Here is a 12,016-nt window from a genome sequence, read left to right on the forward strand (position 1 = left end):
GGCACTGGGAATGAGGACTGCATTGGTGAATAAGTAGTCACTGACTTTTTGTACTCTGGGACTAGAATTCATAGTAGGATAGTAATAGAAGGTCAGAGTGGGCTAAAGGCTGTATCTGGTGTCAACAACTATTGGATCTGGCAAATTGGAACTGGAATGTTGGCCAACCAGAGCTGACGGGCTGGAGGGTTCTGAGTGGAGCAAATATAAGGAGCTGTTTAGAGACATCTGTAGGATGTTTGTCTGAGTGTCACCAGGGAACAGTGGCAGTGAAAGAATGTCTTCAGGAGAGGTTGAGAGCCTGAGGAAACAGCAGCTAGACCATGAAGCCAAGCTGAAAGCTGGCAAAGTGGAAGTAGAAGAAGGCCAGTAAGTATGGAGAAGACTCCAAAAGCAGCTTTCAGGAAGAGCCGAGGCCTGGGTAACAGATGGTGGAGGTCTGAAGACAGAGCAGCTGTTGGACCAGATTGAAGACTTCAAAGGAAGTCTGGTAAACTGCATTAAAGGTCCCGGGTGGTCGTCAAACATTACTAGAAGGAGTACTACATAGCAAGCCCTCGGTACAAGGTCTGTGATTTCACTGGGGTGGAGCTTGATAGGGGAATTGGCTTAGGTTTGGTTAGGGCTAGGAATGGTAGCTTCCATAACCTGATTGGTGGTGGCAGTAACAACATAGAAGCCTTGTTTTACAGTAACAGTAGCCACAAAATGTAAGCTTTCTTGTTCTATTTCCTTTTAATAAAATATTTCATATCTTTATTTACTATATCTCTACCTCTGACCTATTTCTCTCATGCTTAATGACCAGCTACCTTAGGTAACAAGGATATGTTCAATAAAGGGGTGTGGTTTTATGGCGGTAGCAGAAGTGAATGTGGTGGTAGGATAACCTAGGACGGGGGGTGGGGTGGGGTGGGGTGGGGGATTCTCCACAGGCTCCATCCCTCCAGGCATTCTCAGTATATATGTGGATACCAGGAGGAGGGCTAATCTGCCCATGTGCTGTCAGGGGCAGGGCTAGTCAATGCATCCTGGTTTCCTGCTCATGCATTGGTCTACATCTGACTAATGCCCCTGAATTGGGCTGGTGCCTTTTAATATATCAAAATGTTTGCTTCTGGCCATTAGTCTAACAGTCTTTATATGGCATTGGAGAATATTACTGTTTTGGATCAGATATTATAATGCTGGATGTTTTTAGAATCTTTAGATAATATAAATGGAGAATTAAGATAGTGTGTGTGTGTGGGGGGGCTGACTGGTGTATCTGGAAGCATCTGAACAAACCACCCTAGCATCAGGGAAAATGCGTAGTTTGTTTTCCCTATTTTCTATGTCAAATGCAGTCATTATAATGCTCTGAATAATTGTCCAAAGTATTAATTTAATTTTGCTTTCTTTCCAGGACATGAGTGGAACAGTGGCTGGTTACGAGGTACCTCCACCAGATAATGTTCTGAAGCTACCAGTTGCTCGAAGGGCAGGAAAGTTTGGATTAGTAAATCTGTACTGGGAAGCCACACCTGCCACTGCTAGCCTGGAAGACTTCACACCATCATTTGGGAACCTTACATTTGCTGATGGACAAGTATGCTGATGCAGAAATTCACACACATTTTTTGATCATCCTGCCCTCTTCAGTTTCTGTATTTTCATGGCCATGTTCCTCACATGGTGATTGCAGTTAATCGTGTGAAAGCCCCTTTCACTTTGCTCATTTTTTATAAACCACATTCACAGCACAATCTTATGCATGCCTATTGAGAAGAAGGCCTCACTGAGTCCAGTGGGCCTTACTCCCAGGTAAGTGTATATACTAGGGACAATATCCAATCCTTCCTGCGCACTAGCAGGACCCACCACTAGCTCAGTGGGGAGACAGCTGTTCCAGAAGGAGCTGAAAAGAGCAGAAATGCTCATTTCTGAAATGGGGCAGGTCAGCTAAGCTCACAGAAGGGAGCTCTGCTGACCTGTCCCATCCCGGAAACAAGCATTTCCGCTCGTTTCCAGGGTTGCTGTAGGAAGTGCTATTTCGTGTTGCACTAGTGGTGGGTCCGGCATGCACAGTGGAATTAGTGGAGGTGCAGTGGGAATATTGGATACTGCTCTAGGATCGCAGTCTCAAGCAGTATCACAATATAGCTGGCAACATGAAGGAGTTGTTTGAAACCACCCCTTCGTTTGTTTGTTTTGATAAGCACTTGTATTCACAGCTTTTTATTCCTCATGCAGACATTCACATGGAATAAAGAATTCTGGACTCCTTCCAGTTGCCAATCCATGGTGACAGGGGAAGCTTTCCTCCTGGTAATGCAGTAGGTAGCTGCTTGAGACTGCAGTCCCCTATATATTTCACTGGGAGTAAACCCCACCAACAAATGCGGACAACAAAGGTCCTCATAGTTAAAGCAATGGTATTCCCTGTAGTAACCTATGGCTGTAAGAGCTGGACCATAAGGAAGGCTGAGTGAAGGAAGATAGATGCTTTTGAACTGTGGTGTTGGAGGAGAATTCTGAGGGTGCCTTGGACTGCAAGAAGATCAAACCAGTACATACTCCAGGAAATAAAGCCAGACTGCTCACTTGGGGGAAGGATATCAAAGGCAAAACTGAAGTACTTTGGCCACATAATGAGAAGACAGGACACCCTGGAGAAGATGCTGATGCTAGGGAAAGTGGAAGGCAAAAGGAAGAGGGGCCGACCAAGGGCAAGAGGGATGGATGATATTCTGGAGGTGACGGACTTGACCTTGGGGGAGCTGGGGGTGGCGACAGCCAACAAAAAGCTCTGATGTGAGCTGGTCCATGAAGTCACGAAGAGTCAGAAGCGACTGAATGAATAAACAACAACAAACCCCACCAAACTCAATGAGGCTTATACTGCACAAACATGTAGAGGGGTAAAAGGGATTGGAAGAGTATTAGATACGCTAACAACCCCTGCAGCACTTGCTTACGGGGGGGCTGATGCTGGTCCCCAGTAGGGATATCCATAATTGTGAAATCCAGCCCTTTGGGGGCTCAGTGGACCTCTGGTGAGCACCCGACTCAGCTTGTATTTGTGGGCCGAGCTGTGTGGTTTTCCTGAAATCCAGGAACTTTTCAGGTTTTAAAAAAATATGCATCAAAAGAAATTTGTGCAAACTGAAGTCATAATTTGCACAAATTATGCAAGTAACAGCTGAAATTTGGGTAAATTATGCAAATTTCAGCTGCAATTCATGCAAATTTCTTATGCATATTTTTTTTAAAAATAGAAATCTGCAAACTGGCTTACTTTATGCAGCTCGAGTTGGGCCAGCTCACAGAGAAACAAGCTGAACTCCGGCGAGGGGGGGGGGGCGAGCTGATGAAAGCTCGGTGAGCTCTACCCCTGGACAGATTCTTCTGACATCCCTAGTCCCCAACTCCTCCCTGCAGTTCGCTTCTCAGGTAGGGTACAGTGAAGTATCAACAGAGCTATGTGGAAGCCCATACAAGTGCAAAATTGCTACTGGGCTCAGAACTCAGTATTCTGAGAGTGTCAATTTCATTTTTTTTTTTTTACCTTGCAGTCAAGATAAGCTTGAAAGTGTGTAGGTAAAGGATGGCTCAGCAATACTTCCAGTGGTCATAGGATAGGGCTTCAGTGCCCTGCATAGCTCCGAGTGCCCATGTGGAGGAGAAACAGAAAAATTGCACCCCAAAAGCAAACATAATTTTATATGGGTCTCAAAATTCATTTTTTATGCACATAGTACATCCAACTCTCGGTATCAGCAATGACTGTGCAGTCTGTGTGATTGATTTTGTGGGAGTACCAGGAAAAAAATTGTTCTTCATAGGGGATTTCCCCCCGCTGTGTTCCTTAATTCACTGCGAAAGTTTCAAATAAAATTGGGGAAAGTTGCAGTGCAGAAATCCCTTTGAATACATTTCCATGACAACTCCCTGCCTCTCAGAACTGTCCCTGTAACAGCTTTTTAGATTAATAATAAGCATCTGTTTTACATTTTACAAAAGCTGATGCCCTTCTGTATTCAGGTATGCAGCTAAGTCATTTCAGACTTGGGACTAAATTATCTTAAAGCCCCCCCACCCCTTAGATGGTCATGTGTATTAAGTCACTTACTTCAAAATGTGGTAAGTAAGCTGTGTTTGTGGGCTTTCCTGCTTATTCTGTTGGAAGGGACCCTGGACTTTTGCCCCAAAGTTCTGCCATTATGGAACCGTTGTCTGCACTGAGCTCATCGGGGCCTAATGGTAAGGATACTGAAGAGGATATTGTGCAGTTGTGTTTTGAGATAGGTGCTTAACTGTTGGTGTTAACTGAAATTTGATAGACTGGACTAATGTTCCTCCTTTCCCAAAAGGAATTATTTTGTCTGGTGCTTATATTTCTTCCTGACTTAGGTTGGAAACCACTTCGCTCTCCCTAGGGTTCATGTCCAGTTAAAAAAAATCTGTAGTCTTTTCCATTTCAGAAATTGTTATCATCTGAGTTTCTTGAGTTTCAGCATTCTGGTCATAATGATAATAATTTCCATTGTGTGTGCTTAATTTTTACAGGTGACAGGAGTGATAGAAATCACCATCATAGATGATGACATTGTTGAATTTTTGGAGACATTTAGTGTCACCTTACTTAGAGTGACAGGTGGTGCCAGATTAGGAGAAGATGTGCAGGTGACTGTTGCCATTCCACCAAATGACTCTCCTGTTGGGGTATTCGGGTTTGAAGAAAAGCATGTAAGTGTGAGCAGGATGGTTCGTTTGGGAATGTTTGTGTGGCTGTGTGTCGTTACTCAATCAACAATTCCTTAAAGATATAACTCAAGGTTTGATAAAGTGTTAATCTAAACTGGGGTGGGCAGCTTGGAGGTCCTGGGGCCATTGTTGTGCCTGGGATCCCACCCCCAGGACCACACTGTTGGGGATATATATATATTGTTAAAAAGATCACTGGTTTGCTGCTGAAATTTGGCATCAAGCCACTAGTGCTTAGTAGTATTAAAGGGGTTATGTTTAGCTTGTTTGCGAGTGCTCTTTTAGCACTCTGTAGCTGCTATGGAGCCCCATTTTGTTCCTTAATGTGTTTTTTTTTTAATTGGGGGCATAGCAGAAGGCTGCACATGGCCCATGGGCTATGTATTGCACACCCCTAATCTAAACAAAATAGGCAATATATTTATTTTCAGTAGCACCCCTTCAATTCTCTAATACTCTCCTCAGAGATGTCCACCTGGCACCTACTTTGTTATCATTTCAGTGCCAGGCAAAGCTGTTTTGCTCTTCCAGTCCTTTTAATCTTCTGTCTTTGTGCACTTATCTTTATATATTAGGGTTTTTTCCTTTTTTCTGTTGCCTATTTTAGCTTCTGTTGCTTTTAATTGATTGCTGCTTTTAATTGAGTGTTTTAGTGGGCTGTTTGGTTTTTAATGTGGATTTTGGATTTTATTTATGCTTTTATTTTATGTTGCCCCAAGAGCTTTTAGCTATAGGGTGACTAATACATTTTAGAAATAAATCATGAGGTTTTTTTAAATGTATCAATTGTAAGGAATGTGCTATACACCAAAGCTAAAGTGTAAAGGTGTGGTTTTTGAAATGGGGGTTAGTTCTCCATAAGAAGGCATGGGGTTAGGAGAGATGTGCGCTCCTTCTGCCCAATATTGGCATGTGTTTTGAGTAAACTGGAAAGTGGAGTGAAACATCCTGTCAGTCAGTGCAGCATACAGGCTGTGTGCTCTCCTTTATTCTTTGCCTTGTTCAGATGATGGGCACAGAGGCAATATGGTTATCCTTTAATATATTTTATTGGTCATCCTTTAAAAAAAAAAAAACTTTTGTCAAGGCTATTTTTTTTAGGGCCATAAATCAAGGGGGCGATTTAGGTGGCCCTGAGATGTTTTGGCCTACAGCTCTCATGATCCCTTACCATTGGTTATGCAGGAAACAGCCCTAGCCAAAACTTCTGGAAGGCCCACCCTTGCCATAAATGGGTACCTGGAAGCAAAACTACATCCTCTTCCGCCATCACAATGTGTAGTAAGTGTAATAACCCCATGTGTTGATGTCATCATGTGGTGCAATTCCCTTACCCTTGCCAGTGAACAGACTGTTAAGTGGAGAGACACAAAGTGTGATGATATTACCACACTGAGTAAATTGTACATGTTGTTAGAGGAGAACTCACCACAGTGCTGCTATGTTTGATGGTAGGCCCATATTTCACCCTGAGAGGCCCCATCTCTCATTGATAATGGCTGCTTCCAGGCCAAAGGTGACAAGATGTGTCACAATCCAGTTTTATTTTCTTTGGAGCAACTTAAGCTAGCTTCATTTTGCTTAGGCAAGCCCCTTGCATATAGTAAGTTATCCTGTTATTTGGACCCCCCCCCCCGAATTCAAAATTGCTTATTTGACTTATATTTATTCCGCTGCTGTAATCCAGTGCCAGATAGATCTAATTGATTTGCTTCTTTCCGTACATAGTTATTTTGTGCAGACAGCTTTATTGTCAATGAGGCACATATTAGCTGGTTTTAACACCAGAGATTAGATGTTATTTGTAGTCAGGATATTAAGACACGCTTGTTTCAGATCTTCCTCAGGTCTGTGGTTGCTAGGAGACTGTTGCATAGGAAGGACACTAGGTTGTGTCCACATGAAACCATCACTGGTACATGATGAGTTGGTTTTTAATTTTTTGGGAAAGGTAATAAACAGATTTATTTGTTTTACAAATGCAGTCACTATTCCAGATGCCACAAGGAGAAAAGTTGAGTGGTTCTCACAAATGTTATAATATTGCTACTGATGCTCTGTTGAACCAGTTCTATTGTGTATGTTTCTCACTTGAAGATATGAAAGAAACAGGAAGCATGAGTCAGCAATCAGAATTTTGAGTGTAGGGGGAAGGGAAGCTTTAGTCTCAATCTAGTAACAGTGACGTGTGCACAGTAGGCTTCTGCCTGCATGCAGTTCCTGGCACTTGATCTATGTATCTACCATTTTGAGCTGTACTGGCAGTTCCAGCAGTGGATCAGGAACTCCATGTGTGGTATTGAAAGGACGATCAGTGCTGCCCTTCTTAATGGCACCAGTTACCTGTTGCAGGGTGTGGCTTTCTTCCCTTCTTATCCTATACTAACAACAATCATGACACAGTGTCAGTGCACCACTCTAAATCATTTCAGTTTTTTGCTGTTTTAGGTAACTGTGAAGGAGCCCCAGTCAACTGATGATCCTGCTGCAAATGTCTTTCTTACTGTAAGTCGGAGTCAAGGAGGCCAGGGAGAAGTTCGAATTATTTGGATTCTGGAGGAAGCAGCGAAATATGATCTCATGCCTCTCAATGGAACTCTTCTCTTTGCTGAGGTACACCCATTGCTTGCTAGTATTTCCTTTTTCTTTTCTTTCATGTTTAAGTACTTATTTACCAGTCTGTCTGAGGGACATGGAAGGTAAAAGCAATCCTTCTGTGTGTACTCTTAAACACGAGTAAATACTCTTGAATGCTATCAGATGTACTCATAGAGACACTTTCTTGTTGTGTTGGTCAATCCTAATGTAATGTGTTTGCACACTTACTCTGCATCCAAACATAAGGAGGAAGATTTCTTCAGTATAACTTGTGTGATGGTGAGATATGCCTGATTTTAAGTGCTGCCAGAGAAGGGCTGTCAGCTTGCCTTCCTTATGCTGCTGTGAGCCATGGATCCTTGCTGCTTCTCTTTAGGAGGTCTTTCTTTGGATTCATAATTAAGTGCCTTCTGCTTGACAAAGTACCCAGCTGAGAGGCTAAATCTTCCTTGACAGAATGTGAGAGCTTAAAACTCTTTAATTATTTATCTGGTAAAAATACTAATCTGTTTAGAAGAGAAGTTTTTCCTCTGTCAAAATACCAAGTGACAGCTTTAAGATGAACTTTTGTTGGTTCCATTCTAATGTAGATGGAATCCCAGAAAACCATACTTTTACAAGCAATTCAAGATGGTCTGTTGGAAGGCGATGAAACTTATACAGTTCAGATGGTGTCCAGTGATAACACAGAGATCTCACCAATAAACGGTAAATACATGCACAAAATTTCCATGTTGAGGCAGTGTCAAAATATAATCGGTGCTTGATTTACAGAGAGGCCAGAGGGGGTCCAGTCCTCCTTACTATTCTGGCATTTCCCATAACTATTGTTGTCAGGGTTGTCTCTGAGCGCAGGGAGTAGGATAATAGTTCAGATTCTGAAGGAGAACTATCAGACATGGGGGAGGTGTCTTCCCAGGCTAGTCCAGATATGACTAGGCTGGCTTATCCAATTACAAACATACAGATGGCTGAGCTTGAGGGTCCCTCCTCACCCCGCACCCGTGAGAGGCAGCGAACAGGAGATTGACCTAATAGGTGCCAGGCAGGGGCAGAACTTAAACAGTCTGCCAGGAATGCCCCTGTAGTGTTCTGAGCCCTCCAATAGCCAGAATCAACAGTCAGACAAAAGGGATGCTTTCCAAAGCTTTATTTCCATTCAACCTAATGAGGCTTACAGATGCTAATTGCCTGAGACTCAGAGGAAAGAGAAAGGAACAGCCTACCAGGGGTTTCTAAGGGTTAGCACATCAGTTGGTCTCCGTTTGGAGAAAAGCGTGGCAACTCTCTGAACTTAATGAATAGGAGGGGAAATCTTTCCCATGGGGCCTCCGGGTGTAGCTGCTGACGTCGAGCCAAATGGGCTGAGCACCTCAGCTCGGCTCCTGCAACCTCTTGCTTATGCCTGCGCCTGCGCCTCACATCTAAAAGCTCAAGTTGTCCCTCCCTTTCCATGCCAGGGTCAGTATCGCTCCCAGAAATGTGAGCAGGGGGGGGCATTTATCTTAAACTAAGGTAAATAAGGTAAATGGCCACATTTACCTTAAACTAAGGCCTTTATAGCCGCAAATGGCATCCCGGACGCCATTTGTGGCCACACCACAGTCAATCCGCCCAGCCAGCGATACAGCAATGGCAGCTGTATCGCTAGGGATGTACGAAAGTCCCTTACCTGATCCCGAAGCTTGATTCGCGGTGGGGGGGAGGCGCTCCGTCCCTCCCCCCGAAATTCTGGCCGGGGGGGGAGGCGCCCCATCCCTCCCCCCTGAAATTCTGGTCGGGGGGGAGGTGCCCCGTCCCTCCACCCTGAAATTCTGGCTGGGGGGGAGGCGCCCCGTCCTTCCAGCTGCGAATCCTCCAGTCCTGCCGGGACGCAAATGGCGGCGGCCGTAGCTGCCGCCGTTTGCGTCCCTGCAGTCAGCTGTGATAGGCTATGTAAATCTTTATGTAGCCTATCACAGCTGAGTGGGGAAAAAAAAACCCGCGCGTATGCAAATGGCGGCGCCCATGGGTGCTGCCATTTGCGTTCCTTATTTTGGCACGTGTAGTCTACGTAAACATTTACATAGACTATGGTGAAAATAAGGGGAACGCTATTTGCGTAGCCTATCACGGTGTTTTTTAAAAATCTAGCTGTGATAGGCTACGTAAATTTTTACGTAGCCTATCACTTTTTTTTTTTTTTAACTTGGAAATGGCGGCAGTGGCAGCCGGTCAGAAGACCGGCCGCTGCTGCCTCCAAACCACCGCCGGAGCCGCTGCCGCCAGGGACATCCGCCAAAGGTAAGTCCCGTCCCAGGGGGGGCGGGGGGGGATGGCAGACCGTTTCTCCACCAATTTCGGGGGGCTGAATGTGCTGGCATTCGGCCTACCCGAGATTCGTGGAGAAATTCTCTGACATCCCTATGTATCGCTGGCACTTTGGGGCTGGCCGGCAGCTCTGCGGACTCGCCGCAAAGCAGAGCCAGCCAGCAAGGATTCCAGGGGGGAGGGACAGATCGCCCCCCCCCGCGGACCCCCACAGATGCAAGGTAATGGGGTTTCGCACATCCCTAGACCTCCCCTCCTTAAGTTAGACTAGTGAGACTGCCTCCCTCTTTAAACGGCAGGCAACTCTCGTAAATTCCATTTGGATCCCCTGAAGGCATTCCTTGTAGACATGACCCTGTGAAGTAATGGATTAAAAGCTGTGGTCTGAAGACTTTCATCTGTGTATGTTTGGGCATTTGAAGTGAAGTGGGGGCTAAGGGAATCTTGACAATTGTCTTTAGAAGGTTACAGGATGCATGATTAAGCCAAATTGGGGGAAATCAGGGACTGTGACTTGTGGATTTCATTAAGCCCCCCTTAGCTTTCCCTCCGTAATTTGAGCATAAAAGATTGCCTTGTGCTATTTTTGATGGTTGTAGTATTCAGTTAGTCTATTAAACTTTCCTAAATAGGATTTTACCAGTGAAGAACAGTATTTATAAGACTTCTGAAAATGTGTGTGGTGGTCAAGCTGGTCGTTGACCTTGAAATGCAGAGTGTTGTCCTGAATGTTCACACCACCATTCATCCTGGTGTCTCAGTCTTCAAGGGAGAAATCACATTATGTTGTATTTAATTTCTTTCCTGGCCCCCTTGAAAACAGGTGTGAGCTGGTATTCAGAGCAGAAATGTAAAATTGTGACCTGAACATGTGTAACAAATTTCTTTCTGAAATGTCAGTGTTCACTGGAGTTTTTGCATTACAAACAAACTGGCAATTTACATACTGTTGGCCTCACATCTCTCAGCCAATTAACGTTTACTTACTGAAAAATAAATTAAGGATAATTTGTAGAACAAGTGATGATAAAAGAATTGCTTTACAATTTAATACAAGATACAGACAATAGCTATGGCAAATTGTGAATTTACATTCTTTCAGACATTGGGTACAGTGATATTGAGCAATATAATGAGAACTCAATTATTTCACGATGGCCATGCAAAAATATATTTCCCTTTCAGTATATGTAAAGCATCTTGACTGTAATAATAATAAAAAGGGAAAAGATCTATCAGTTATGTCAATGAACATTTTTAGCAGCAAAGTTTTTTGTATTGACAGGTATGGCCACCATCACTATACTGGGAGACAGAGGAGCTTCCGGAGCTGTTGGAATAGCTTCATCAGCCACCCATATTGTAATTGGGGAACCCATAGGAAAGTATAATGGGACTGCTTTTATTGGGTAGGCACTTCATTGACTTCTCTGCCTTGGTTGTAAATTACTGTTGTGATCTATAAACATGTAAATATTTATTTGCCAGGAAGAAAATCCCACCCTTATTTAAGATACACTTTAACAATCGACAGCTTTGAGATTTATTTTTTTTATTTTTTTTAATGCAGAATGTTTTTTATAACCTTTTTATGGTTTTATTTGTAGAGATGCTGAATAATTCTAATAGTTCCCATTCATGTAATTGGATGCTAGGATCAGTGCCTCTGAAAGTAAGGACATGTGTGTGCATACGCGCACATGCGCACGCACACACACATATAAAAAATTGGATTTCTATCCAGACTATATTTCAAAGAAGATCGCTACCATCTGGGGAAACTGATCAACTTAGTTAATATCTTAATTCATTACAGGGGGGGTCTTCACTTTTATTTTCAATTAGCTGGGGAAATTTCAGAGTCCTTCCAGATGCTAACAGACTCAATGATCATTGGATTTTGGTGGGTGACCAGCATACTGGCCTGCCAACACCCACACACTAGATATCAAGTGTGCTGATCCCTTTACAGCAGACTTCCCCAAGTTGGTGTCCTCCAGATGTTTTTTACTACAAGGCCCAGCATTCCTGATCATTGTGCATGCTGGCTGGACTGATGGGAGTTGAAGTCCAAAATATCTGGAAGGCACCAGCTTGGGGAAGGCTGCTCTATAGAATGCTGCTAGACTAAATGTGCTAGTAGAATCTACTAGGGCTGGACAACTCTGTCAGTTTCGGATTCTCTTAGTTTTTCATTTTTCCAGTCTTTAATTTGGTTCATCTCAAGCTTTGAGAACTTCCCCAGTCTTAAGTCTGGTTTATCCTCAAGTTTGAAATGTTTTTTTTAAGTTTGCATAAAAATTCATAAGCATTTTTGTGCACATTTCTACAAATATATGCATTTTTGCCTAATATACACATT

At 43.5% G+C, this 12,016-nt stretch overlaps 1 protein-coding gene across 1 annotated transcript in view; it reads left to right on the plus strand.

Annotated features, from left to right (window-relative positions):
- ADGRV1 (adhesion G protein-coupled receptor V1) overlaps window positions 1-12,016 on the plus strand; it is a 391,637-nt gene that overhangs the window by 157,209 nt on the left and 222,412 nt on the right. Inside the window, exons 57-61 of the mRNA XM_084833645.1 lie at window positions 1,406-1,588; window positions 4,549-4,728; window positions 7,195-7,359; window positions 7,935-8,052; window positions 10,940-11,063. Of these exons, the coding sequence (XP_084689771.1) occupies window positions 1,406-1,588; window positions 4,549-4,728; window positions 7,195-7,359; window positions 7,935-8,052; window positions 10,940-11,063 (770 nt within the window). The remainder of the gene's footprint in view (window positions 1-1,405; window positions 1,589-4,548; window positions 4,729-7,194; window positions 7,360-7,934; window positions 8,053-10,939; window positions 11,064-12,016) is intronic.

This window comes from Heloderma suspectum, chromosome 2, assembly GCF_057233095.1.
Source record: "Heloderma suspectum isolate Gila_16-S chromosome 2, 16-S_ref, whole genome shotgun sequence".
Classification (NCBI taxonomy): domain Eukaryota; kingdom Metazoa; phylum Chordata; class Lepidosauria; order Squamata; family Helodermatidae; genus Heloderma; species Heloderma suspectum.